Here is a 27,321-nt window from a genome sequence, read left to right as displayed (position 1 = left end):
AGAAAACCTGCTTGAAATCCCCCGAGTCTTGGAAACGAAGACTTATTATAGGACTTGTTCACATGCAACTCACACAGAGTTCTCAGTCTATTCGACTCAGGAACTCAGATTGCAGTTACTGACTTTGTATTATACACAGGCAACTCTTACAGTCTTTGTTTATAGTTATCTTGGTATTAATCGCTGTCTTAAGTGGCCACTTACATTACCTCAGTTTACCTGGGTATATTCACTGTCTTATATGTACGTTGAATGTCCTGGACAAGAGCTCAGATTGCAGTTGCTAAAATAGTAATAATTTACTGATATAAAGTGTTTTGTGGTCAATGTACTACACTGCACTGTGTCATGTGGTAATACGTTATATGACTGTGGCAGTGGGGGCGTGGCCAAGCATCAGTTTGTGAATGGAGGGCGGGGCCAGGGAAGGTGAGTGGCAAAGTTAATGCACCTGTGGTTAATTAAATGTGTGTCTGTGTTGTTGCAGTGACAGAGGATAGGAAAGCAGGGAGAGAGCAGAGAGAAAGGGGCTCTCCTGACCAGAACACGTGTGTGTGTGTGTGTGTGTGTGTGTGTGTGGGTGGCTGTGTGTGTGAGTAGCAAGTGAGTAAAGCTGAAAAGCAAAGAAGATTGGGAAAATAAAAACTGTGTGAGAACATCAACTCCCTCCTGCCGTGCTTCTGTACTCCACCCACATCAGGAACTGATACAGTGGTGCTGAAACCCAGGAGCACAGAATGGAACAACCACATGGAGTCCTCCCACTTCAAGGAGCTCATCCTTGCCCTTGCTACCACCCAGCAGAATAAGCATCAAGCACTGACCGCCGTCTGGAAGGAGCAAGAGCAACACTTTGAAGACTTGATGCTGGGCCAGCAGGAAGATTGCCAGGCGTTCCGGCATCTGCTTGCATCGGCAGGGGCTTCGACCGTCACCATGGTGGACCCTCCTCATGTCACCCTCACAACGATGGGCCTGCGGGATGATCCAGAAGCTTTCCTTCCTCTCTTCAAGCAAGCGGCTGAAAAATGGGGGTGGCTGCTCGACTGGCGAAGCGCAGCTTGCAGTGCAGCAGCTCCCTGCTTACAGTCGGCTCATGTACGCAGACCTGAAGAAAGCCATCCTGCAGCGTGTCGGCAGCTCCCTGGAACATCAAATCACCAGCGCTTCTGGACGCTGACCGTTTGCATTCGGTCAGCAACACCAGGACACCTGCTGGCAGTGGTTGAGGGCAGAGGACCGTGACGCCAATGGGATCATCGATCTGGTAGCACTGAAACAGTTCACCTCTTGACTTCTGGAAGGAACGGTGGAATGGGTTCAGTGTCATCCCCCAGCGTCGCTAGAACGAGTCATCGAGTTGGCAGAGGACCATCTGGAGGTGGTTCCGATGGCAGGCAGACAAGATGCCTCTCCTCGCTTTCTTTCTCTCTCCCCTCCCCCCCCCCCCCACGTTCCCCCACCACGGAAGCAGCGGTCGGCTCCTCCCCAGCTGGCCAGTCGCACCAATGGCATCCTCCCATCTCCCTCTTCCGTGTTTGTGTCTTCTTCCCCTCAGGTGAGTGGCACCCATAACGCCAGTGCAGAGGGAAAGCTTGGGCCAGTGTGCTGGCGCGGCGGCGAGCTGGGGCATCTCCAGAGTCAAAGCTCCACAATGGAGGTGGGAGCTGTGATCTGGATCCCCAACGCACCAGAAACTGCCCCCGATTGGGCCAGAACATATCACATACCAGTAAATGTTCAAGGGGATACATCACACATTGGTGGATTCTGGTTGTAATCAGACCTCAATTCACCAAAGCCTGGTGCAAGGTGAGGCATTGGGGAGAGCACAAGCAGTGAAGGTGTGTGTGCATGGGGATATTCACAATTATCCTCTAGTGTCTATTTTATTCCAGGGCCAAAAGCATAGAATACAGGCATAGAATAGCATAGAATACAGTTCATCCTTGTCTTACCCACTCGCTGATTTTGGGGACTGATTGGCCAGGGTTTAAAGAATTGATGGAACACATAGTAAGGGGTGGGTCCTGCATGAGCATGTCACGGGAAGATCCCAGTGTGGCATTGACTGGGGAAGTGGTCATAGAGCCGTCTACATCAGCACCGCATCAGGACAATATGAGGAGTGAGGAGCAGCTCGCCCCTCCTCCCTCTTTTGGGGATTCCCTTGAAGATTTCACGTTAGAGCAGTCATGAGACAAGACTGTGTCATGCGTTTGACCAAGTGAGAGTAATCGATGGTCAAACTCTCCAGCCAAGAGCGACACCAGCCTTCCCATATTTCACTATTATTAAGGATAGGTTGTACCAAGTGATGCAGGACACTCAAACTGGTCAACAGATAACCCAGTTGTTGATCCCAAAGAGCCGTAGGGAACTCGTATTCCATGCGACTCACTTTAATCCCATAGCTGGAAACTTGTAGCAGGATAAAACACTAGCCTGAATAATGGCCTGGTTCTATTGGCCACGGATTTGTGGGGACGTTCGTTGGTGGTGTGCAGCATGCTGCAAATGCCAATTAATAAATCCCGCAGCCACTCCAAAAGTGCCTTTGCACCCTCTCCCACTAATCGAGACCCCTTTTGAGAGAATTGTTATGGATCTCGTCGGGCCATTAAATCAGTCAGCACAGGGATAAATTGCTTTATTTTAGTTCTGGTGGACTATGCAACAATAGTTGCAATATCCGGAAGCAGTGCTTCTCTGTAATATCCCAGCACGCAGTATTGTGGAAGCGCTCTTCCGTATTATCTCCCAGGTTGAAATTCCAAAAGAAATCCTGACAGACCAAGACACTACATTTGTGTCCTGCACTCTGCGCGAACTGTATGGGTTATTGGGAATTAAGTCTATCCGCACCAGTGTCTATCATCCACAAATGGATGGCTTAGTGGAATGGTTTAATCAGACACTCAAAAACTTAATTCGGAAATTTGTAAGTGAGGATGCATGTAATTGGGATAAACGGCTTGAGCCCCTGTTATTTGCAGTACGAGAGGTCCCACAAGCCTCCACAGGTTTTTCACCATTTGAGCTATTATATGGGCATAAGCCGCATGGCATTTTGGATGTGCTATAAGAAAATTGGGAGAAGGGACCTTCACCTAGCAAGAATGAAATTCAGTACGTTCTTGACCTGCATGCAAAACTCCACACCCTCATGCACTTAACCCAGGAGAATTTATGGCAGGCACAAGGATGTCAAGTCCAGCTGAATGACAGGGGCATGCACCTTAGGAAAGAGTTCACACCAGGAGACAAAGTGCTTGTATTATTGTCCAGGTTGAGCTCCAAATTAATTGCCAAGTGGCAAGGGCCCTTCGAGGTCACACGGCAAGTCGGGGACATCAACTATGAGGTTAGGTGAACGGATAGAGGCAGGGCATTGCAAATCTACCACCTCAACCTGTTAAAACATTGAAATGAGGGGGTCCCCGTGGCATTGGTAGTTCCAGAGAAGGCGGAGCTGGGGTTAAAAAAAAAAAGGTTAAAAAAAAAGTAACACTTCAAACCACTCCTGTCCCTTGTGGAGACCACCTCTCACCAGCACAACTCACGGAGGTGGCAAAGTTGCAGAAGGAATTTTCCGACATGTTCTCACCCCTTCCCGGCCACACCCACCTCATAGAACACCACATTGAGACCCCCAGAGGTGGTGGTGCATAGCCACCCTTCCCGCTTGCCCGAACACACACACACACACACAAAAAAGGAGGTTCAGGATGAACTCAAGGCCATGCTCAAAATGGGCATAATTGAGGAGTTCCACAGTGACTGGAGCAGCCCAGTCGTCCTGGTTCCCAAGACTGACAGGTCGGTCTGGTTCTGTGTGGACTGTAGAAAAGTCAACATGGTGTCTAAATTTGATGTGCACCCAATGCCTCGCATTGATGAGTTGCTCGATTGGTTAGGTGCTGCTCGCTTTTATTTGACACTGGATCTAACCAAGGGATATTGACAGATCCCCTTGACTCCTCTATCCAGAGAGAAAACAACTTTTTCCACACTGTTTGGGTTACACCAATTTATCACGCTTCCTTTTGGGTTATCTGGGGTGCCTGCTATGTTCCAGCAGCTCATAAACAAGATCCTGCGCCCTCACGCTGCCTACCTGGCCACATACCTCGATGAATCATTTCTAGCAATGACTGGCCGCAGCACCTGGAACACCTTCGGGCCGTCCTAGAGTTGCTGAGGCACGTGGGTCTCACAGCTAACCCGAAAAAGTGTGCAATTGGGTGAGTGGAAGTAGGGTATCTGGGTTTCCACTTGGGTCATGGACAGGTGCATCCCCAAATTAACAAGACGGCAGCAATTGCGGCCTGCCCGAGGCCCAAGACCAAAAGGGTGAGACAGTTCCTGGGGCTGGCTGGCTACTATCATAGGTTCATGCCTAATTATTTGGACGTCACCAGCCCTTTGACTGATCTCACTAAAAAGGGAGCACCAGATCCGGTCCAGTGGATGGAGCAATGCCAACATGCTTTCACTAGGGTAAAAGCTGCACTGTGTGGGGGGGCCACTTTTACACTCCCCTGACTTCTCTCTCCCTTTTATTTTACAGACAGATGTATCAGACAGAGGGCTGGGGGCCATTTTGTCCCAGAAGGTGGAGGGTGTGGAGCATCCAGTGCTGTACATCAGCCGCAAGCTCTTGATGCGTGAAAGCAAGTACAGTACTATCGAAAAGAAGTGCCTGGCTGTCAAGTGAGCGGTCCTCGCCCTCCAGTACTACCTGCTGGGGCACCCTTCCATCCTCTGCTCGGACCACGCGCCCCTCCAGTGGCTCCACTGCATGAAAGATACCAATGCGCGGATCACCCAATAGTATCTCACCCTCCAGCTGTTTAAGTTCAAGGTCACAGGGCCAGGGGCCTGAGTCGGGTGGTGGGGGTATGTGGCAGCGGGAGCATGGCCAAGCGTCAGTTTGTGAATGGAGGGCAGAGCTAGGGAAGGTGAGTGGCAAAGTCAATGCACCTGTGGTTAATTAATGTGTGTCTGTGTTGTTGCAGTAACGAAAGATAGAAAAGGAGGGAGAGAGCAGAGAGAAAGGGGCTCTCCTGACCAGAACCCATGTGTGTGTGTGTGTGTGTGTGTGTGTGTGTGTGTGTGTGTGTGTGTGTGTGTGTGAGAGAGTAGCAAAGGAGTAAAGCTGAAAAGCAAAGAAAATAGGGAAAATAAAGACTGCGTGTGAACATCAACTCCCACCTGCCGTACTTCTGTACTCCACCCACATCAGGGACTGTTACAATGACAATGCAACTTTCATAAATATTACCATGCATCAGGTGTAATGGACGGCACGGTTGTGTAGTCGCCTCACAGCAAGAAGGTCCGGGTTCGAGCCCCGTGGCCGGCGAGGGCCTTTCTGTGCGGAGTTTGCATGTTCTCCCCGTGTCCACATGGGTTTCCTCGGGGTGCTCCGGTTTTCCCCACAGTCCAAAGACATGCAGGTTAGGTTAACTGGTGACTCTAAATTGACCGTAGGTGTGAATTTGAATTTGTGAATTGTAGGTGTGTCTGTGTCTATGTGTCAGTCCTGTGATGACCTGGAGACTTGTCCAGGGTGTACCCCGCCTTTCACCCATAGTCAGCTGGGATAGGCTCCAGTTTGTCTGCGACCCTGTAGAACAGGATAAAGTGGCTAGAGATAAATGAGATGAGATCAGTTGTAATTATGTTCTACACATATACCTGCAATTCTGACAATATCATTTTCAGTGACTAATAAAACGATTCTGAAACCTATTTTCAAAACAGATTTTTGAGATAGTAATTTTCTTTAAGAGATTTCATTTACAACATATTCTGACAGCTCAAAATGCATCTCCGGGCATTTAAAGGTAGACAGCCTTTCAGATTTTTCAAGTGTAGACCATAAAAAGAATTTTCTCCTCACACCCAATTATTTTTCTTTAGTGGACCAAAAGCTACTGAATTCAAATCACAGACTTACAATTTTATTAGCTTTTTTTTTTTTAATAGAACAATCAACAAATTTAGGGCCACATGGCCCTAAATTCTTCACTATTTTTTCCTGCTTCAACATGACCCAATTCAAGATACTACATCATGCATCACCTGGGGAGCTTTCCCCATTCGCACCAGACATTGTGGGATACAAATTTGAAACAGGAGAGGAAAATGGAACACGTGAGTGTGCAAATGAAATGTGGAAGAACGACTACAGTAACAGAAAGTGAGAAGACAAGATGTTATGTTGCAAAGGAAAGGAAACGCAGGACCAAATTAATAAATACTGGTGGTCACCAAGCACCTCAGTGTGATCAGCTGTTCAGTTAGCGACAGAATGATGTAATTGTCAGTGCATGGTCAAAGGTAAACCTGCAGATGGTAGCAGTAATGCCACACTGTGGATGACAGCTGCTGTAAGACCCAAAAGAAGAAGAAGAAGAAACTGGTAAACCTACGCATACGCACATGGACTACTTCAGTCTGCTTGACTACATGAAGCAAGCGATTTCATACATATTTGCTAGGGAATCCCCTCAAATCAAATAACTTGCCAGCCACAGAATGGCCTGTTATTTTTTCTCGAGATATTACAGAAATAAACATGCAATCAAAATGACCAAATTTCAGAGGGAACTAAATTTCACCAATTTTATGAAATCAAAAGGCCGTCTAGCTTTAAAAACTGCAGACCATCCGGGGGCCTACGGCAGCCCCCCAACTCCCGGCTTTACTGGGTTGACACCCCCTCCCAGTTTCCTGGATCCACCTCTGCTTCAGTATACCATCCATGTCAGTGACATACTACAAAAGGGAACTACACCATTGACAGAGTCAATGGTGGCTTGATCGTGCCAAGAAGATCAAGACATATGCTTAATGGCATGATCTGATGAATTTCTTCAAGGCTGTGAAGCTGGTTCCTCAGCGACACACATCTGGCCTCGATTCCATTGATGACACAGATGGTAACCACTTTAAGGAGAGACAAAAAGAACCAAACAAACCAAGATCCCTCATGTCCCGCTGGAGGGAATATTTCACCATCCTACTAAAGCAGCTAAGACTTACTGGTGCTGGATGATCTCCCCAGGAAGAAGTACTCACTGACCTCACAGATCCACCATCATTCTGCAAAATTGTAGATGCTCTGAAACAACTCTCCAATTGGACTCAATTCCTGCAGAAGTCCTCAAAACAGGTGGGGGGGGACCCCTCATACAAGAACTCCATAAGCTTCTCCTTACCATCTGGGATGAAGAAAGAGTGCCTCAGGACCTCAAAAGACAGCCACATAGTCTCATTGTTCAAAAAGAACTGCCATTTCAACTTCCATGATATTACACTCCTGTCATTCACTGGCAAGCTGTATGCCCGTGTGATCCTTAACCATATATGGCCCAGCAGTGAATGGCATATACCAGAGGCACAATGCAGCTTCAGAGGTGGTTGCTCTACCAACAATATGATGTTTTGCACACGCTAGATCTTAGAAAGATGTCATGAGCAAAACCAGCAGCTTTATGTCATATTTATTTACCTTGTGAAAGCTTTTGGTATGGTACATAGATTAACAAGTGTTAACATCATTAGAAGCTTTCATGATGGCATGAATGCGGGAATCTCCATTAGTGAACAGCTAACTGAACTGTTTGAGGTATCCACTGGTCTGAGGCAGGGCTGTGTCCTGGCAACATCCTGTTCTCATCCTGTTCTCCATCACGCCCACAAGTCTATGGTAGGCTTCGGCACTGACATATGCCACAAGATGGATGGTAGCCTTTTCAACCTATGGCTCCTCAAATCCAAGTCTGCAATAGCATCAAGGCTTAGTGCTTTTTTATTTGCTGATGTGGCATTTTGCACTCCCTTCACAGTGCAGTAACAGCATTGAATGGCTCCTGTACTGCATGGAGACTAAACATCAGTAAGTCTAAAACCGAAGTCAGGCACGTTCAGTATTTGGATCCTGCTCTGACCCTGCTTGATGATTTCCAACTTAAAAGAGCATGCAGCTTCACAGACATTGGAGGAAAACTTGCAGACAATGGTGAGCTTATGCTGGAAATAAAGAAGAGGATCAGCCATGGCACCTCCACCTTTTGCTCCCTCGACTCAAAATGTTGGAACAGGGATGGTCTGTCTATTTCAACCAAGCTGACAGTGTACAATGCCATTGTGCTGCCAACCTTACTCTATGGGCATGAAACCTGGCCTACACTTGCTAAAAAGAGCTGTACCTGCTAGAAGTGTTCCACCAGCATTTTTTGGAAAGCTTGCTTCATATCAAATGGTGGCAGCATATTACGAACGCAGAGGTGCTCAGGCAGGCCAAGTCCATCAGGAGCACTGTCAGGAGCAGCAAGCTCCATTGGCTTGGCAACTTCTGTTGGATGGAGAATAGATGAATGCCAAAACAGCTTTTCAGTGAACTTGCACACAACATGAGATCAAGAGGCCACCCAAAAAAAAAAAAAAAAGGTGGGAGCTTTTGGGTTTGGATAGAACTGCTACAACATTGCAACTGGCCTGGCATGCACGGATCCACCAGGGCAAAGTGCTGTCTAAACTAAACCTCGCGAGCTGAAAAGATGCCAGACATTCAAGACACCATGCAAAGAAAGAGGGGGACCCCAATAGTCAGAAATGATGTGGATTATAGTAGATTTCTTCCTTTGTTGACATCTAACTTCCCCTAGTTAGTATTTCTGTCAGGAAATGCAAATCTAGTTTCATTTAAAATCTACTGGTATTTAATGCCATGCATCCTCACAATGTTTTAAAAGCCTTTGGAGAAAAAAAAAACAGTTCCATACAATCACAGATCATACATAACATTGGGGATTAGAATATTTCCATGCTTGTTTTTATACCAAATCCTTAAGTGTTTGTTGCAAAAATGCTCTCTATTTGTCTCATCTGACCATATCATTTGTGACAGAAAACCACCATCAAAGCAATGCACCGCTCCTCGTCCAACTGCTTCCACATTGCTGAAGAAACAGCAGCGCTTCAAAACCATTGTTTTGGACAGCCAGAAACAGTGTGTCCAGGTTGTGGGGCCCTCTGATCACACATGCCTAGAACTGCATAATCAGCATGTTAATTCACCTTCCTCAAAACAGCCAGGGGAATATAAAAAGGTGCTGTGGCTCTCAGAGGTTAGCCGAATCATAAAATGTGCACTTTGGCTCACATGCACTCTTGCTCTCTCTCTGGGCAGGAAATTTTGCTGACTGAGAGGATGACGAGCTTGAGTCTCCTGCATATTTCACCAGTGATCATGATGTCATGTGTCACAATTTGTACTTAGAGAGTGATATTTGAACCTCAGAGAGAGTGAGATGACAGCACCCAGGGACACTGTTTCTTTTCAAATAAAATCTGTCCACGGTATACAGGTACAAATATGAACAAGTGAACACTCATACATGTCTTGTATGGATATTATCTGTCAGTATAAAGGAGTTTATTTTTGGGTTTGTTAATCATTAAGGGAATATGGCCTCCATGTCACCTCATAATTATCTCACATAAGCCATGAACATTTCCTTAAAGGAGATACGCAGAACCTTTATTTTTAAATAAATTCCTGAGTGGATAGTATCTCCACCCTTGACTCTTGTATGCAGCATAAATGAGAATTTAAAAAAATATATTTTTGAGAGTTAAAATCAACTGCAAAGTTGGCATTCGAGCTGCCCCACTGAGCCAGCCAGCCCCGAGTGCTTGACGTCACAGCAGGAACTGGTTTTAAGGCAGAGGCCTTTGACAGCAATAGACCAAAGTCATATAAATAAAAAAATTATGGTGAAAGTAAGAAATACTGTTACCAACTTGCTCAATTAAGACTGATTTGACTTCACTGATTGTGGGTTGACTCTCATTAAAACAGGACAGGTGTTATAACTTATGCAACATACATGAACATGCATGCATTTTCACTGATAAAATGTAAAAGGCTAATTAAATAATCAGAAGAACTGAGACAATCACATTCTGAAATAAATTAAATAATCTTATACCAGTAATTTAAACACACAATACAAGTTACATGTATTAATCTAAATGCAAGTAAACAACGCGTTTTTGTTTTATATCCAAATGAGAGTCGGAGCTTACCTGTCTGTGGTCTCACTTCTTGAAGGCCGATTTTGTGGCCGATTGTTTTGAAACAATCTGACTTTCAGTTGTTCGTTCAGTTCTCCGTTCATTCGCTTCTTCCACGTAAGGGCAAGATGGCAATGATATCCAGTGAAGAAATCAGATAGCTGCTCCAAATCATTCTCCATACGGAGTACTCCGCCATTACTGCTTGGCTCAGGCAATTACTAAAACCCGGGACGGAACGTCACCAGTTTTAGCAACAACCGCGGGGAGGTCACTGCCCGAGTGATATGTCCCGTCCCGTTCCGTCCCGGGTTTTATCAACAACCCTCGGCTCACACTCCGGGAGAACTGGTGCAACTTACCTTCCTTTTAAAAACGAATAAAATAAATGCTTTTCTTTTCTTGTAGTTTTATTTAATTGTTGGTCCTGCACCCTCTTTCAATACAGGCTTATAGCCAATGCTCCTCAACAGATCAGAGGTCTCATACGAGTATTCAGTAAAATGTGCAGAGCAGAGGAGAGACCACTTCGTAGGCGCCCAATGTGCCTGTGAACTTCTTGCAAAATGCGTCCAAATCTTTGCAGTTTGAACATTCTTGGGCCATGAATGCAACGTAAATCCACCTTCTGTCGTATTGCTGGCACATCTACGTGGCATGGCGATAAATTAGCTCAAAATGGAGGATCGGAGTTGCAGTCAGCTCTGTGTTTTAGTATAGCGGAAATGGCGATGAGCCCAATAGACTTCCTGCTGTGACATCACGGACGTCAACGTCATTCACTCAGACTGCTACCTATATGAATCACTTTAATTGTAAAAATTACTATATTAGATTTATTGTTAATGCTTAAAACTATTCCTGTGCCATTCTTGAGGTCTCAAGGCATTTATAAACGAAAGTGAGGCCATGGTTCTGCATTATGCTTTAAGAATTTCTAAACATCCAGTTGAAAAAGTAAAATATAAATGCCTCAGTCAAAATTGGATCCTAAGGATTTGTGAGATGTAAGAAGAAGAAACCTTTATTTGTCACATGCACACTTCAAGCACAGTGAAATTCATCCTCTGCATTTAACCCATCTGAAGCAGTGAACACATGCACACACTCAGAGCAGTGGGCAGCTACACCAGAGCGCCCAGGGAGCAGTCAGGGGTTAGGTACCTTGCTCAAGGGCACCTCAGCCCAAGGCCGCCCCACGTCAACCTAACTACATGTCTTAATGTTGTTCAATCCATATTTAGATTTTTTTTCTTAGAAGAAATTAACTAAAAGTTAGAATTGTGCTTATGTAATTTCTATATTTATGTCACAGACCATGAAAATAAGCATTTAACTGCATACACGTCATTACGTGTGAGAACAAATAAAATTTTAATTTAATTAGATTTCACTCATATTGTCAGTGTAAGATTAACCACAGAATTTTTTCCATAGCCTATATACAGTGCCTTCCACAGTTACTGGCACCCCACATAAAGATTAGAAAAAAGGGTTCGAAAGAAAATCCACCTTTTGGCAAAGCAGCTTCACCTCACACTGAAAACAAGAGAAAAATCCAACTTTTAATTGAAATAAATTTATTCAGAGAAAAAAACAAACCCCTCATCAAGAAATAATTATTTTCAACAAAAGCACATGTGCCACTATTACTGGCACCCTTGCATTGAATACTTTGCACAACCTCCCTTTGCCAGTAAAAGAGCACTGAGTCTTCTCCTATAACATTTTATAATTTTGGAGAATACAGAGCAGGGCATCCAAGACCATTCCACTTCACAGACTATCCATATCATCCAGGGTCCAAGGCCATCTTTTGTGCACCCTCCTTTTCAGCTCACCCCACAGATTTTCAATGGGGTTCAGATCAGGGGTCTGAGATGGTCATGGCACAAGTTTGATTCTGTGGTCAGCAAAACATTTTTGTGTTGGTTTGGACATGTGCTGCAGATCACTGTCCTGCTGGAAGATCCAATTATGACCCAATTTTAGAGGCAACCAGATTTGGAATTTAAATGTCCCGGTGTTTCATGGGGTCCATGATGCCATGTACCCTAACAAAGCTTCCAGGGCCTTTGGATGGAAAACAGCCACAAAACATCACAGAACGTCCACCATATTTTACAGTTGGGATAGTGTTCTTCTCATTATAGCCATCCTTCTTTTTACAACAAACCCACCTTGAGCTTTTATTGACAAAATGCTCCATTTTTGTTGCATCATACTATAGAACACCGTTCCAGTCAAAGTTGTAGCAGCCTTACAGAAATTTCAGGCACTTACTTGTGTGGTTAACTGACAGAAGAGGCTTTTTTCTGGCATACCTTCCAAATAATCTGTTGGCAGGGAGGTGGCATCTGATGGTGGTTTTGGAGAGTTGGAAACCAAGATTTTACTTTTTCTTGTAATTCACCAACAGTGACCCTTGGGGATTTTTTTTTTTGCCTCTCTTACCATCCTCCTCACTGTACATGGGGGCAAAATAAACTTGGGTCCTCTTCCAGGCAAGTTTGTAGCAGTTCCAGTTGGTATCCACTTTATTATTGCCCTAACAGTATCAATGGACATTTTTAGGCAAGAATTTTTTTTAAAGAACCATTCCCTGACTTATGAAGGTCAACACACTTCTCCCTCATTTGGTTTGTGTCTTCTCTGGTCTTTCCCATGTTGATGGAGGGAAGTTGGCCTCTGTGTCACCCCATATTTGTATCCCATTTAATCAGGAAGCCATGGATTACAGCTTGAAGTTTCCTAAACTCCAATCACACTACACAGGCCAATCAACTCAAAAATGTACAAATTATATGGGAAACATGCTTCAGTTACATTGTGTTCACTTTCATTTCCAGGGGTGCCAATAATAGTGGCATGTGTGTTTATGTTGAAAATAATTATTTCTTGATGAGGAATTTATTTTTCTCAGAATAAATTAATTTCAAATAAACAATTGTTTAGTGTGAGACAAAGCTACTTCAAGAGGTAGATTTTTTTTTCTAACCATTTTTATTAATATTTACAAGAGGTGCCAATAATCGTGGGGGGCACAGAAAGTCATCTTAAATCAAGGTATGCTATCATTCTGGAGTTCACTGTATGCAAGTTTAATACTAGCTGGTTGTTGTGTTTACACTGATGTATTGCTAGCATCATGGTGTGCATGTGTGTAGACCTGAGGCTGAATACCTATATGTATGAACCTACACCTTACATATCAGGGATGTTAGAGAATGTGTATATGTGCACCTTGCATTGCTGGGATGGTAGTGTGTAGCATGAAAGGTTTTCAGTTGCTTCCATGTGAGGTCGGGTATGGCGAGAGGTTCTCCTCCTGACACCACCGAGTACGTGTGATCAGGTAACAGCTTATTCTGCAAGTGCTGTGCATACAGCCATTCATTATCTGACTACACACACACACACACACACACACACACACACACACGATACATTTTAGAAATGTAACTTTGTAAATCAAAGCACAACCATTTTGCAACTGAGTGCATCAATTATACATTTTCAACTTGATGGAGCCACAGAACAGAAATTTCTAAATGGTCTGAATCAAAATAAAACATCATAGAATTGCAGCAGGTTAGTTATACTGGATGCCCTTACAGATGTATGAATGTTGAAGGTCCTCAAAATAATGTCCTTAATACAGTGCTCAGCGTAAATGAGTACACCCCCTTTGAAAATTAACATTTTAAACAATATCTCAATGAACACAAACAATTTCCAAAATGTTGACAAGACAAAGTTTAATATAACATCTGTTTAACTTATAACGTGAAAGTAAGATTCATAATATAACTTAGATTACACATTTTTTCAGTTTTACTCAAATTAGGGTGGTGCAAAAATGAGTACACCCCACAACAACTAGTACTTTGTATGGCCTCCATGATTTTTAATGACAGCACCAAGTCTTCTAGGCATGGAATGAACAAGTTGGTGACATTTTGCAACATCCATCTTTTTCTATTCTTCAACAATGACCTCTTTTAGTGACTGGATGCTGGATGGAGAGTGATGCTCAACTTGTCTCTTCAGAATTCCCCAAAGAAAATTTCTTTACACCACAAAGGTGAAGGCTACAAGATGATCAGCAAAGCTTTACTTATCAGTCAGAATACTGTAGCAAAAGTGGTACAAAAATTTAAGAAAGATGGATCTGCAACCATCTCACAGACATATCCAGGTCGTCCACAGATGTTCACACCTCAACAGGAGCGTCTTCTGATGAGAAGGGTTGAAGAAAATCGGCATGCAAGTTCACTGCAGTTATCTAAAGAAGTAGAAAGCCAAACTGGGGTGACTATTTCCCGTGACACAATACGGCGTACACTGCAGAGGAATGGTATGCATGGATGCCGTCCACGAAAGAAGCCTCTCCTAAAGCCCAGGCACAAAAAAAGCCCGCCTAGAGTTTGCCAGGGCCCATGCTGACAAAGATGAAGACTACTGGGACTCTATACTCTGGAGTGATGAGACCAAGATGAATGTTTTTGGAACTGATGGCTTCAAAACTGTATGGTGTCGCAAAGGTGAGGAATACAAAGAAAAATGCATGGTGCCTACAGTGAAACATGGTGGTGGCAGTGTCCTTATGTGGGGCTGCATGAGTGCTGCTGATGTCAGGGAGCTGCATTTCATTCCAACATGACTAAACACACATTTAAGGCCACTGTTGGATTTCTGAAGAAGAACAGGGTGAAAGTGATTCAGTGGCCAAGTATGTCTCCTGATCCGAACCCAATCAAACACCTATGGGGAATTCTGAAGAGACAAGTTGAGCATCACTCTCCATCCAGCATCCAGTCACTAAAAGAGGTCATTGTTGAAGAATGGAAAAAGATTGATGTTGCAAAATGTCGCCAACTTGTTTATTCCATGCCTAGAAGACTTGGTGCTGTCATTAAAAATCATGGAGGCCATACAAAGTACTAGTTGCTGTGGGGTGTACTCATTTTTGCACCATCCTAATTTGAGTAAAACTGAAAAAATGTGCAATCTAAGTTATATTATGAATCTTACTTTCACGTATAAACAGATGTTATATTAAACTTTGTCTTGTCAACATTTTGGAAATCGTTTGTGTTCATTGAGATATTATTTAAAATGTTACTTTTCAAAGGGGGTGTACTCATTTACGCTGAGCACTGCACGTCTTTTAAATTTCAGCAGACTCCATTAGAAGAATTACAGCTGTTGAAGTAAAACAAGCTTCATGGCCAAAAGTGTAAATTAGAACTTTAAATATTTGAAAGTTATTTTTGACAGATGCTAGTGAATAATTTCACACCAAGTGAAAAAAAAACTAATTTGAAAAAGTAAAATGAAGTGCCCATCATACAAATGAGCTATAGTTAAAGTACAGTGACCATATGTCCTCTTTCTCCCTGTATATTTCCTGTTTTTGGGACCTAAAAAAAAAATAATAATAATGTATCTAGCTGGGATTTCTAAACTCACCAAAAATGTTCAGGATTCAGCTTTTGCTTTCTACAGTCTCCATTCATTGTGGGTTTTTTTTGCATTGCTTTGAATTTTCACTTCAGGTCATGCCTTCTCGCACGCCACCATTGTGAAGGTCAAAAACTGGTCAAACTGCACCACAATCATTACTATCAGCACCAAAGCAACAGCCAACCAACAGCTAACCAGAGACAGAGCAGCAGCTTGCTGTAGACAGTGGCACAAGAAATGACAGACAGATAGAAGCATCTGACCAGCTTAAAAATGCCCAAATGCAAATTCACAGATGAATTACAGAAAAAACTCCCATGGATCCCAACCATGGGAAGCAGAATGCATGACCTGCAAAGCTGGCGGTGTGTGTCAAATACATGACAAATAAAGGTGCAAGTGATCTAGAAGCCCAGATAAGTTCCGTAAAACACAAACAGCTAAAGGAGAAAGTTTATCATCAGGTCTAACTGATTAACTGATTATTTTGTGAGACCAGGTAAATGATGGCAAGATGATGCTTGGAAAGAATTTCATGCCTACTTTACTAGTCATCAAGGACTGTTGGGAAAGATTCAATCTTCAGGGAAGTATACCAGAGCACATCAGGAGGCATGAAAAGCGTCCAGTAAAACAGTGGATTTTTTTATGGAAACTGATTTTTTTTTATATTTGGCCATGAAAAGAAAGTGTTAAAATTTGCTAAAAGCTAGACTATTTTTTCCATTTGTTTTTATTTTATTATCCACTTCCATCGATCCACCTGGCAAACCTTCATTCCTCGCAACAAAATGGATAAGCTGCTTCTTCTCAACGGAACAAACAAGGACATTGCATGTTCTGCTGCCCTCTGTTTCACTGAAACCTGGCTGAGTGATTCAATCCCTGACAGTGGTCTACTTCTCCCGGGTTTTCACTTATACCAAGCGGATCGCGTAGCAGAGCTAACAGGGAAAAAGAGAGGTGGCGGAATTTGCTTCTACATAAATGAAGGCTGGTGCACGGATGTCACAGTGCTTAGTAAATACTGCAGCCATTTTATTCACCACGGGAGTTATCCTCCTTCATTCTGGTTGGTGTTTATATCCCACCCCAGGCCAGCATGGCTGATGCTCTGCAAAACTTGGCTGATCAGTGAGCCAGCTGGGAACATAAACACACAGATGCACTTTCATAATTCTTGTGGACTAACAGGTGAAAATTAAACATGGAACTACCAAAATATAGAGAGCATATTACAACCCCAATGCCAAAAAGTTGGGATGCTGTGTAAACTGTAAATAAAAACAGAATACAATAATTTGCAAATATTGGAAACCCTATATTTCATTGAAAATAGTCCAAAGATAACATAAAATGTTGAAACTGAAATTTTATTGTTTGTTTTTTTTTAAATATACGCTCAGTTTGAATTTGGTGTTCACATTTCAAAAAAAGTTGAGACAGTTTACCACTGAATTGCATCACCTCTACTTTTAACAACACTCTGTAAAATGTTTGGGAACTGAGGAGAACACCCGCTGTAATTTTGAAAGAGAAATGTTGTCCCATTCTTGCCGATAGACAATTTCAGTTGCTCAACAGTTTGGAGTCTCCTTTGTCACATTTTGTACTTCATAATGTGCCAAATGTTTGAAACAGGAGACAGGTCTGAACTGCAGGCAGGACAGTTTAGCACCCAGACAAAGCCATGCAGTTTTAAAATGTGCAGAAAGTGTTTTGGCATTGTCTTCATGAAAGAAGGAAGACCTTAACTAAAAAGAAGATTTTGTCTCAATGGCAGCATATTGCTCTGAAAAAGTGTACAAGTCATTCAGCATTAATAATGCCTTCCCAAATGTATAAGTTACCCATGTCATGTGCATCAATGCACCCTCATACCGTCGCAGATGCTGGCTCTTGAACTGTGCGCTGATAAGCCGGATGGTCCCTCTCCTCTTTCGCCTGGAGGATATGGTGTCCATGATTTCTAAAAAGAATTTCTGCTTTTGATTCCTCAGGCCTCGGTACAATTTTCCACTTCACCTCAGTGCATCGTAAAAGAGCTCAGGCCCAGAGAAGGTGGCGGTGTTTCTGGATATTGTTTATATCTGATTTTGACTTGCATTTATGGATGTAGTAATTAACTGTTTTCACAGACAATGGTTTTCTGAAGTGTTCCCGAGTTCATACAGTGATTTCCATTACAGACATGTCTGCTTTTAATGCAGTGTGCCTGAGCACCTGATCACAGGCATCCAATATCAGTTTTCAGCCTTGTCTATTGCATACAGAGATTTCTCCAGGTTCTCTGAATCTTTTAATTATATGTACCATAGATGATGTGATCCCCAAATTCTTTGCACTTTTACACTGAGGAACGTTATTATTAAATTGTTGCACTGTTTGCCCACACAGTCTTTCACAGAGCAGTGAACCCCTCCCCATCTTTACTTCTGAGAGACTCAGTCTCTCTGGGATGCTCTTTTGATACCCAATCATGTTACTGACCTGTTGCCAATTAAGCAAATTAGTTGTTTTTTAGTATAATACAAATGTAAAAACTTCCTAACTTGTGGGAAACAAAGGAACTGAAAACAGCTGTTCTCTTTATGTTAGGGTTTTGCTGGGATTCGAACCCAGGTTTGCTGGTGTGATAATCCAGCAAACCCCCACTAGGCCACCAGGGGGATGACTCAAGTGCAGAGGCGTGAGGTGAAAGTAGAGTATCAAAAAACAGTTTATTTACACTATATACAATCCAATGAAAAAAAACAAAAAGAAAATCCAAAAGCTCAGAAGATAAACCAAAATAAAAATATCCAAAGGTTAAATGTCCAAAAACAAAAGGAAAGGCAAAAGGAAAGGCAAAATGCTGAACGCTCAGAAGATCAAAAAGGTACAAAGTCCAAAGAAAGCAAAAAATATCAAAAACACAAGGGCACAGGCAAGATACGTGAGACAAAGGAAACTAGCACAAGACAGCATAGCATAAAGACTCCATGACAAGGGAACAAACAGGGGTATTTATACTCAAAACAATTAAGGAACAGGGCGGGGCAGGAAACAGGCAATCAAGACAAACACAAAACACAGTGGCGGCCTCTAGAGGCCAAAACAAACATGACAAGATAAACATAACAGCGGCCTCTAGAGCCCAAAACAGTCCCAGTCCTAACACTTTATTTTGATACTTTTCAGTGATTTATAATAGCACAGTGGCGGCTGCTGGTTTTTAAAACAGGGGAAGCTCATTTTACGCATTCATCGTAAAACCTGTAGGCCAGATATCAAAGCATAGAAAGGTGTGCCCCATTAGCATAGTGAACTAGACAACCCTACCTAGTGGCAGAAAGTATTTTTGCTTGTACATTTCATGTTATAGTCTGGCTTGCCAGGCTAGTGCCTCATATCCTTAATCAAAAATATCAAACATCCAAAAATCACTGGCTATTCAACGAAGAGCCTTGAACATCATACCCTGATATGCAACACAGAGTCTTTAACACAACACCCAGCTGTGCAACACATCCTTGAACATCTGCAACACAGTCTGGAAATTCATAACCAGGTAGGCTATGCAACACACAGAACCTTGAATATTATACCCAGGTATAACCTACAACACAGAGCCCACCATTCTCTTAACATTACTGAACAATATACACACTTCAGATTCATGAACACTATTTATACACAAATTCTGCCCTCCGCTCCTTTTCCAGAAAATGGTCTGTGACCCTGTCATACCAGCTGGTTGTGCTTTCCAGAGACTTGACCAATTTCTGTTAGCAGCTAGCACTGCAGATCCCAATAAGGCTCAAGCTAGCCTACAAAGATTGACCTACAAATGAAATAAACGAGTGAATTCACGAATGATCAAACTGATAGAATGGATGAAAGTTAACGGAGCACAACAAGTAATATTTACATTTATTTACAGAGTAATGTACAGAGACATCAATGAGAAGAAACGTTTATATGAAAAGAAATTCGGACAGCACTTTGGCACACGACTGCACTTTCTCGACATCCGCTAGGGACTGACTGATCATACTTCTGTGTTCCTCGCCGAAGTACCGCCCTCCTCATGTCTTTCAAACACTACCTCCAATAATCCTTTATCAGCCCGGCTTCTTGTCCCTCCCACTGTCTCGTTTAGTCCCAGAGAAGCCCGGCTTCCCTGGAAGTGACGATTTTGTTGATTTTAACCAATAACAACTAGCCGAAATTGGCTGTTCAGAGCCGTCTCGTAGACTGCAACGGATACCCGGCTGCCAGTCAGTGTTGCCAGATACTGCTGACGTTTTCCATCCCAAAATATGTTCAAAACCCGCCAAAATGCACTTAAAACCGCCCAATCTGGCAACACTGCTGCCAGTCCATAGAGCCAATTGAAATAAGAAAGGTTACAGCCTGGCAGCAAAGGTGATTCTCGTAGCGAACTGCAAGTTCGTCAGACATCACTCAAATAAGTTACAGGATAGTTATGAACATAAATACAATCTTGGGCATATATTATGTTATGCAAGTTATTGTTTTAATGAGAATTCAACGTCGTAGATGCCGCAGTTTGGGGAGAGAATTTTAGGGGAAGCTCGGCTTCCCTTGTTGTCTCTGAGAAATCGCCCCTGTAATAGCACAAACACACAACGGGGTGTCAGGACCCTTTTCACGTGACGTCACGACAAACGCGGCCGCCATTTTGGACGTGTACTACCAGTAGTTTACCACAGCCAACATTGAGGAACGGCAGCAAAGAAAGTTTTTACTTTCAGCAAGACTTCCATCATGCCACTATATTGTTGTGCACCTGGATGTAGTAACCATCAACAAACAAGCCAAGGTTTATCATTTTATCGGATCCCGACGGAGAAGATGGATAGCGGCCATTAACAGATTGGCAGCCCTCGGCATACCAATGCTTGTGTAGTGACCACTTTGTTGGAGGTAAGACGAATAAAATTAGCCAGAAAAGGCATTACATTGCTGTAAACATTCTGTGGCGGCGAGTGTGTAACCAAATAGGCTAAAATAACCCATTGTAACCTCTTTGTTCTTCTGTAGTAGCTATTGTTGACTAGCTAATGTCAACAACATAGTAGCTGGTATGTTACTGTAGCAATGTTTACGTTCAGTCATTTGGATGACTGTTAAAGCCTTTCAGTCTCAAGTTTTTCCTTTACTGTATTTACTAGTTTACTGTAATTATGATCCGGCAGCTATTTACACCGGATCCAGTATAAATAGCTGCCGGAGCCAACGTCCGAGGTTCCGGAGCGCGCTCCGGCTTGCTCTCCCTCAAATTAAGCAGCGCGTGCCGGCTTGCTCCCGGAGTGCTCCGGCTTGCTCTCCCTCAAATTAAGCAGCGCGCGCCGGCTTGCTCCCGGAGTGCTCCGGCTTGCTCTCCCTCAAATTAAGCAGCGCGCGCCGGCTTGCTCCCGGAGTGCTCCGGCCGAGGTTCCCCCCAAATTAAGCAGCGCGCGCCGGCTTGCTCCCGGAGTGCTCCGGCCGAGATTCCGGAGCACACTCCGGCCGAGGTTGGCCTCAAATTAAGCAGCGTGCTCCGGCTTGCTCCGGAGCAAGCCGGAGCGCGCTCTGTAACCTCGGCCGGAGCACTCCTGGAGCAAGCCGGAGCGCGCTCCGGAACCTCGGACGTTGGCGTGTATGTGTATGGCGATGGGTTTTTAACGACATAGGTATACAGATCATGTGGGCCGAAGTCAGGTAAAGACGAGGGCTTCGTGTACTTCCGTACGTCAGTGAACAATCCTGGTGGAAGCAGGTAAACGTCGTTCTCTAAGCCTGCTAACCTCAATTTTTGTAAATATCTCTCCCTCTGCTCGCCCTGTAAATGCCCTACGTCACTGGATAGTGAAGGTGTTTTCTGCATCTCGCTCCTTTTTCTTTTATGTTTTTCGTTTGTCGCCTTCCTCGCATTCAAACTGATTCGAGCCGAAGTCCACTACATGTCCAAAATGGCGGTCGCGTTTACGAAGGTCACGTGACTGAAAAGGGTCTTCACAGCTCTCTCTCATTCCTGACTGTTTGAAAGACACACGGAGACACAGATTAATAGACAGCCAGTAATTTGACATGGGTGCGCCTCATCACATGTTACCTGCTGGTTCAACCTGCTTGCTCACCATTAACAGCCAACGCTCAACCATGCCCCCACTGCCACAACAACTTTTTCAGTCTTTTGCCCTGTCTCAACTTTTCTGAAACATGTTGCTGACCTCAAATTCAAAATATATATGTTTCAACATTTGATAGGTTGTCTTTGTCCCATTTTCAGTAAAATATAGTGTTTCCATGATTTGTAAATCTTCACATTCTATTTTTTTTTATTCATGTTCTACACAGTGTCCCAACTTTCTGAAAGGTCAAGGTTTGTCATTTCACCCATATACAGTTGGTACAGTACACAGTTAAAATGAAGCATTTCTCCAGGATCATGGTGCTACTCTAAACGTCACAGGACTACAAAATATAGCCACAAGCAGTGCTGAGGGGCCCCTCACACCTCGGTTCTGCAACCCGTCACATGTTTTCATCAAATAATGCACAAGCATCTGAGATGTGAGACAAAAGCTTGGGTATCTGATGTGTGTACCACCAGTGAGGAGTTTATAGGCAATGGAGTCATTACTGTCCATGTCCACATGGTGCGGTTATACCAAAGGGTCACACTTTGGGCATGTGGATATCATCAGAACCATCATATCCAATAACTTGTGAAGTTTGAGCCATATCAGGGAATGCATGTTGAATTTATGACATTTTCTATTTGCGTGGCTTAATATACAAATTTATTTTTTGAAATTTCAACATCTTGCAAGATATCACAAATCCCTTTGCAATTTAAAATCAGCAACATCTTGACATCATGTATACCAAATATGGCATAAATCCAACAAAATGCCTAGGAGGAGTATGTCAAAATGTAAGACGAGTCAAAATGCACAAAACCAAAAATAATTTACTTCTTGTTGAGTATGGCTAATGCAATGTCTCATCTCATCTCATTATCTCTAGCCGCTTTATCCTGTTCTACAGGGTCGCAGGCAAGCTGGAGCCTATCCCAGCTGACTACGGGCGAAAGGCGGGGTACACCCTGGACAAGTCGCCAGGTCATCACAGGGCTGATACATAGACACAGACAACCATTCACACTCACATTCACACCTACGGTCAATTTAGAGTCACCAGTTAACCTAACGTGCATGTCTTTGGACTGTGGGGGAAACCGGAGCACCCGGAGGAAACCCACGCGGACACGGGGAGAACATGCAAACTGTGCACAGAAAGGACCTCACCGGCCACGGGGCTCGAACCCAGACCTTCTTGCTGTGAGGCGACAGTGCTAACCACTACACCACCGTGCCGCCCCCTAATGCAATGTATATTGCAATTTTGTTCATTTTACAGTACCCCAGAGACCTACCAAATTTGACACGGATAGGTGAAACTATATACCAGGCAGGAGTCTCAATGACATATGGGGGTGCTATAGAGTCCCCCGGACACACCTGGGGTCAAGCCCCTATGGCCTAGTGTTGGTGTGCATGACTGACGAGTGTACCAAGTTTCATGAGGTTTTTGAACACATCTAGGGTCAAGCCCCTATCGCTGAGCAGTGCTGTGCATGACTGATGTGTATACCAAATTTCATGAGTTTTCACCCATGGGAACCACCTCAAAAATGGCACAGTGTTGAAGAAAAAGACGACAGAATAATAAATATAGCCGCTAGTGGCGATAAAGGGCCCTCACACATGAGAACATGCCGAAAAGAATAGGGCATTGCATCTGGGGCCAAGCCTCTATCCCTGAGTAGCAGTGGCCAGGACTGATGTGTGTACCAAATTTCATGAGTCAGTTTTTCAGCAATGGAATCATTACTGTCCAGGTCCAAATGGTGGTGCTACACAAAAGGCTCACTTTGGGTATGGGGATATCATCAGAACCTTGATGTCTTATAACCTGTGAAGTTTTAGCTCTATCAGGCAATGCATGGTGAATTTATGACACACTTACTGTTTGCATGGCGAAGCATACAAATTTATTGGTTCGCCATTTCAACATCATGCAAGATATGAATGAATAAACCTTTTATTGCTTTAAAAGCAATAAAATCTGCTTTAATATCAACAGATCTTCATTTAAGGGTACGTGAATCTTTTCATCATGGCACACCTTCTGCCTGTTCAATGTGCTGAGTGCAGGATGTTTAGTCATTCTTCCTCCGTCACTAGCGATAGCTTTATTGGCTTTACTTCTGATAAGTGCAGATTAGTTAGCTCTCTGACGGAGAAGATTACAGTGCTAGAAGCGCGTGTCCAGGCTTTAGAGCAGGTTAGTGAGCGTGAGAACAGTGTAGTTTCTGTAGGGGAAAGTCTGGATGCCCTAGGTGGAGTTAGCAATCCCCCAACTCCGGCATTAGAGCCCTTACAGCGGGGCGAATGGGTGACGGCTCGGCGGCATAAGCATAGAGCCAAAGCTACCGCTGAGGCTCGCCCACGGGAGCACCACTCCTCTCCGCGTCACGTGTCGAACAGGTTTGCTCTCCTTAGTGATGCACCCACTGAGAAACCTGAAAGAGCTCTGGTTATAGGGGACTCTATCATATGGCACGTGAAATTAGCTCAGCCTTTAGGGGCACCAGCAGCTTTAGTCAGGTGTATACCGGGAGCCAGGGCGCCGGACATAGCAGGTAATCTTAGGGTCCTAGGCAAGCACAGGTTCTCAAAGATAGTTATCCATGCAGGAGCTAATGATATACGCCTTCGTCAGTCTGAGGTTACTAAGAGTAACTTTGTAGAGGTGTTTAAATTAGCGAAGGCGATGTCCGATGCTGTAGTATGCTCTGGCCCCATCCCAATGCGGCGTGGCGATGTAGCTTACAGCAGGTTATGGTCGCTGAACTGCTGGCTGTCCAGGTGGTGCTCTGAAAACAGTGTGGGCTTTATAGATAATTGGGCTAATTTTGAGGGCACTGCTGGCCTGTTAGGGCGGGACGGTATCCATCCCACTCGGGAAGGTGCTGCTCTCATTTCCTGCAGCATAGGTCATAGTCTCAGAACAGGCCTAGTTAATTTCTGACAATCCAGAGCCAAGGCCAGGGAGCAGACGAACAGGCTAAACCCACTGTCTGCTAGCTGCACAGAGTCGTCACTCAGGGCCCACTACATCAAGACTGTGTCTGTTCCCCGAGCTCAACAAAAAGGTAGAAATTTTCAGAGAGTTTGTTCCAGTAACCTAATCAATATAAAATTAGATCATACTGACTGTACAGCTGCTGCCAGCACCTTTGATCTAAAGGTGGGGCTATTAAATATTAGATCTCTTACATCTAAAGCACTAATGGTTAATGAACTCATTACTGATCAGGAGTTTAATGTACTGTGTTTAACAGAAACATGGATTAAGCCAAATGAATATATAGCATTAAATGAAGCGAGTCCTCCTGGATACAGTTATATACACCAGCCTCGTCTAACTGGCAGAGGAGGAGGCGTCGCGGTTATTTATAACGATTATCTAGGTGTAACACACAAACCTGGTTATAAATTTAATACATTTGAAGTTCTTCATACTCATATAATGTATGTAGCCTCGAAAAATAAGTCTACCCAGTTAATTCCATTGCTTATTATTTACAGGCCCCCGGGGCCATATTCTGAGTTTCTTTCTGAATTTGCAGATTTTATCTCAGATCTGGTTATTTCCTTAGACAAAGCTTTAGTTGTCGGAGATTTTAATATTCACTTCGATAACCCAGAAGACCCTTTAAAAACAGCGTTTGTGTCCATCTTAGATTCAGTCGGGATTAAGCAGAATGTCATAGGACCGACCCATAATGGTGGTCACACCCTTGATCTAATACTAACATTCAGATTAAACGTAGACAATATAGTCATACTTCCACAGTCTGAAGTTATCTCAGATCATTGTCTCATCTCATTCAAAATATGTCTGAGTAATAATATATGCACCTCACCACGCTACTGTATTAAACGTACTTTCACGTCAACTACTGCACAGAGCTTTATAAATGATCTCCCAGAGCTGTCAACTTTGATTGGGTCACTGTCAGCCCCTGCAGAACTTGATCAGGCAACTGAATGCTTAGAGTCAACATTCCGCCATACTTTAGATAATGTAGCTCCTCTAAAAAGGAAAATGGTCAGAGACAAAAAATTAGCACCCTGGTATAATGATGACACTCGTACATTAAAACAGACCACTTGAAAATTGGAATGTAAATGGCGTCAAACAAAATTGGTAGTGTTCAAATTAGCTTGGAAGGAGAGCTTCCTGAAGTATAGAAAAGCTCTTAGTGCTGCGAGATCAACATATTTCTCCTCCCTAATAGAAGATAACAAAAATAATCCTAGATTCCTATTTAATACTGTAGCGAAATTAACCAGGAATAAGTCCACTATAGACACATGCACACCTGCAGTATGTAGTAGCAACGACTTCATGAATTTTTTTTAATGATAAAATTGAGAATATCCGACAAAAAATTCAAACTACTAATTTAAGGTTAGACAATGAAAGTGACCTTGTAGTTAACAATATAACTGTATCAGATCATCAGTTAGAATGTTTTACTCCCCTAAAAGAAACTGAATTACTTTCATTAATCTCTACATCAAAAGCCTCAACTTGCGTACTAGATCCCTTACCTACACATCTATTCAAACAGATAATGCCTGGAGTAATTGAACCGCTTCTAAAAATAATAAATTCTTCTCTTATGATTGGCTATGTACCCAAATCTTTTAAACTAGCTGTTATCAAACTCCTGATTAAAAAACCTGACCTTGATCCCTGTCAGCTGTCCAATTATCGGCCAATATCAAACCTCCCCTTTATCTCCAAGATCCTTGAAAAAGCTGTGGCACAGCAGTTATGCTCATATTTACATAGGAATAACATCCATGAAATGTATCAGTCAGGATTTAGACCTCATCATAGCACAGAGACAGCACTGGTTAAAGTAGTAAACGACCTACTGTTGGCGTCTGATCAGGGCTGTGTCTCGCTACTTGTGTTGCTTGACCTTAGTGCAGCATTTGATACCATTGATCATTCTATTCTTCTGGATAGACTAGAAAATGTTGTGGGAGTTAAGGGAATGGCCCTCTCCTGGCTCAGGTCTTATCTAACTGATCGTTATCAGTATGTTGATATAAATGGTGATATTTCTAGACGTACCGAGGTAAAGTTTGGTGTTCCACAAGGTTCTGTCTTGGGTCCACTGCTTTTTTCTCTATATATGTTACCTCTGGGCGATATTATTCGTAAACATTGTATTAGTTTCCACTGTTATGCTGATGACACACAGTTGTACGTCTCTGCAAAACCTGATGAGAGACACCAGCTTAATAGAATTGAGGAATGTGTTTAGGACATTAGACACTGGATGCTTATTAATTTCCTTCTGCTTAACTCTGACAAGACTGAAGTACTTGTGCTAGGACCACATACAGCTAGAAGTAAGTTTTCTGATTACACAGTGACTCTGGATGGCCTTTCTGTTTCTTCACGTGCAGCAGTAAAAGACCTCGGAGTGATTATTGACCCCAGTCTTTCATTCGAAACTCACATTGATAACATCACCCGGATAGCTTTCTTTCATCTCAGAAATCACACCTGTCTTATCCACACTGCATTGGCTCCCAGTCAAATTTCGTATTGATTATAAAATACTACTATTGACCTTTAAAGCACTAAATGGTCTCGCACCACAGTACCTGAGTGAACTTCTGCTCCTCT

The 27,321-nt window shown here is 43.3% G+C and overlaps 1 protein-coding gene across 9 annotated transcripts in view; it reads right to left on the bottom strand.

Annotated features, from left to right (window-relative positions):
- pitrm1 (pitrilysin metallopeptidase 1) overlaps positions 1-27,321 on the bottom strand; it is a 333,676-nt gene that overhangs the window by 163,738 nt on the left and 142,617 nt on the right. For 8 of the 9 annotated variants that reach the window (XM_060905918.1, XM_060905920.1, XM_060905919.1 and 5 more), the window contains one exon: positions 13,333-13,493. The exons of the other annotated variant lie outside the window; for it this stretch is intronic. In XM_060905918.1, coding sequence (XP_060761901.1) covers positions 13,333-13,493 — 161 coding nt within the window. The remainder of the gene's footprint in view (positions 1-13,332; positions 13,494-27,321) is intronic. 9 annotated transcript variants of the gene reach the window in all.

This window comes from Neoarius graeffei, chromosome 23 (genome assembly GCF_027579695.1).
Source record: "Neoarius graeffei isolate fNeoGra1 chromosome 23, fNeoGra1.pri, whole genome shotgun sequence".
NCBI lineage: Eukaryota > Metazoa > Chordata > Actinopteri > Siluriformes > Ariidae > Neoarius > Neoarius graeffei.
Note: the sequence above shows the minus strand (reverse complement) of the source record. Positions and strands in the feature narration are given on the sequence as shown.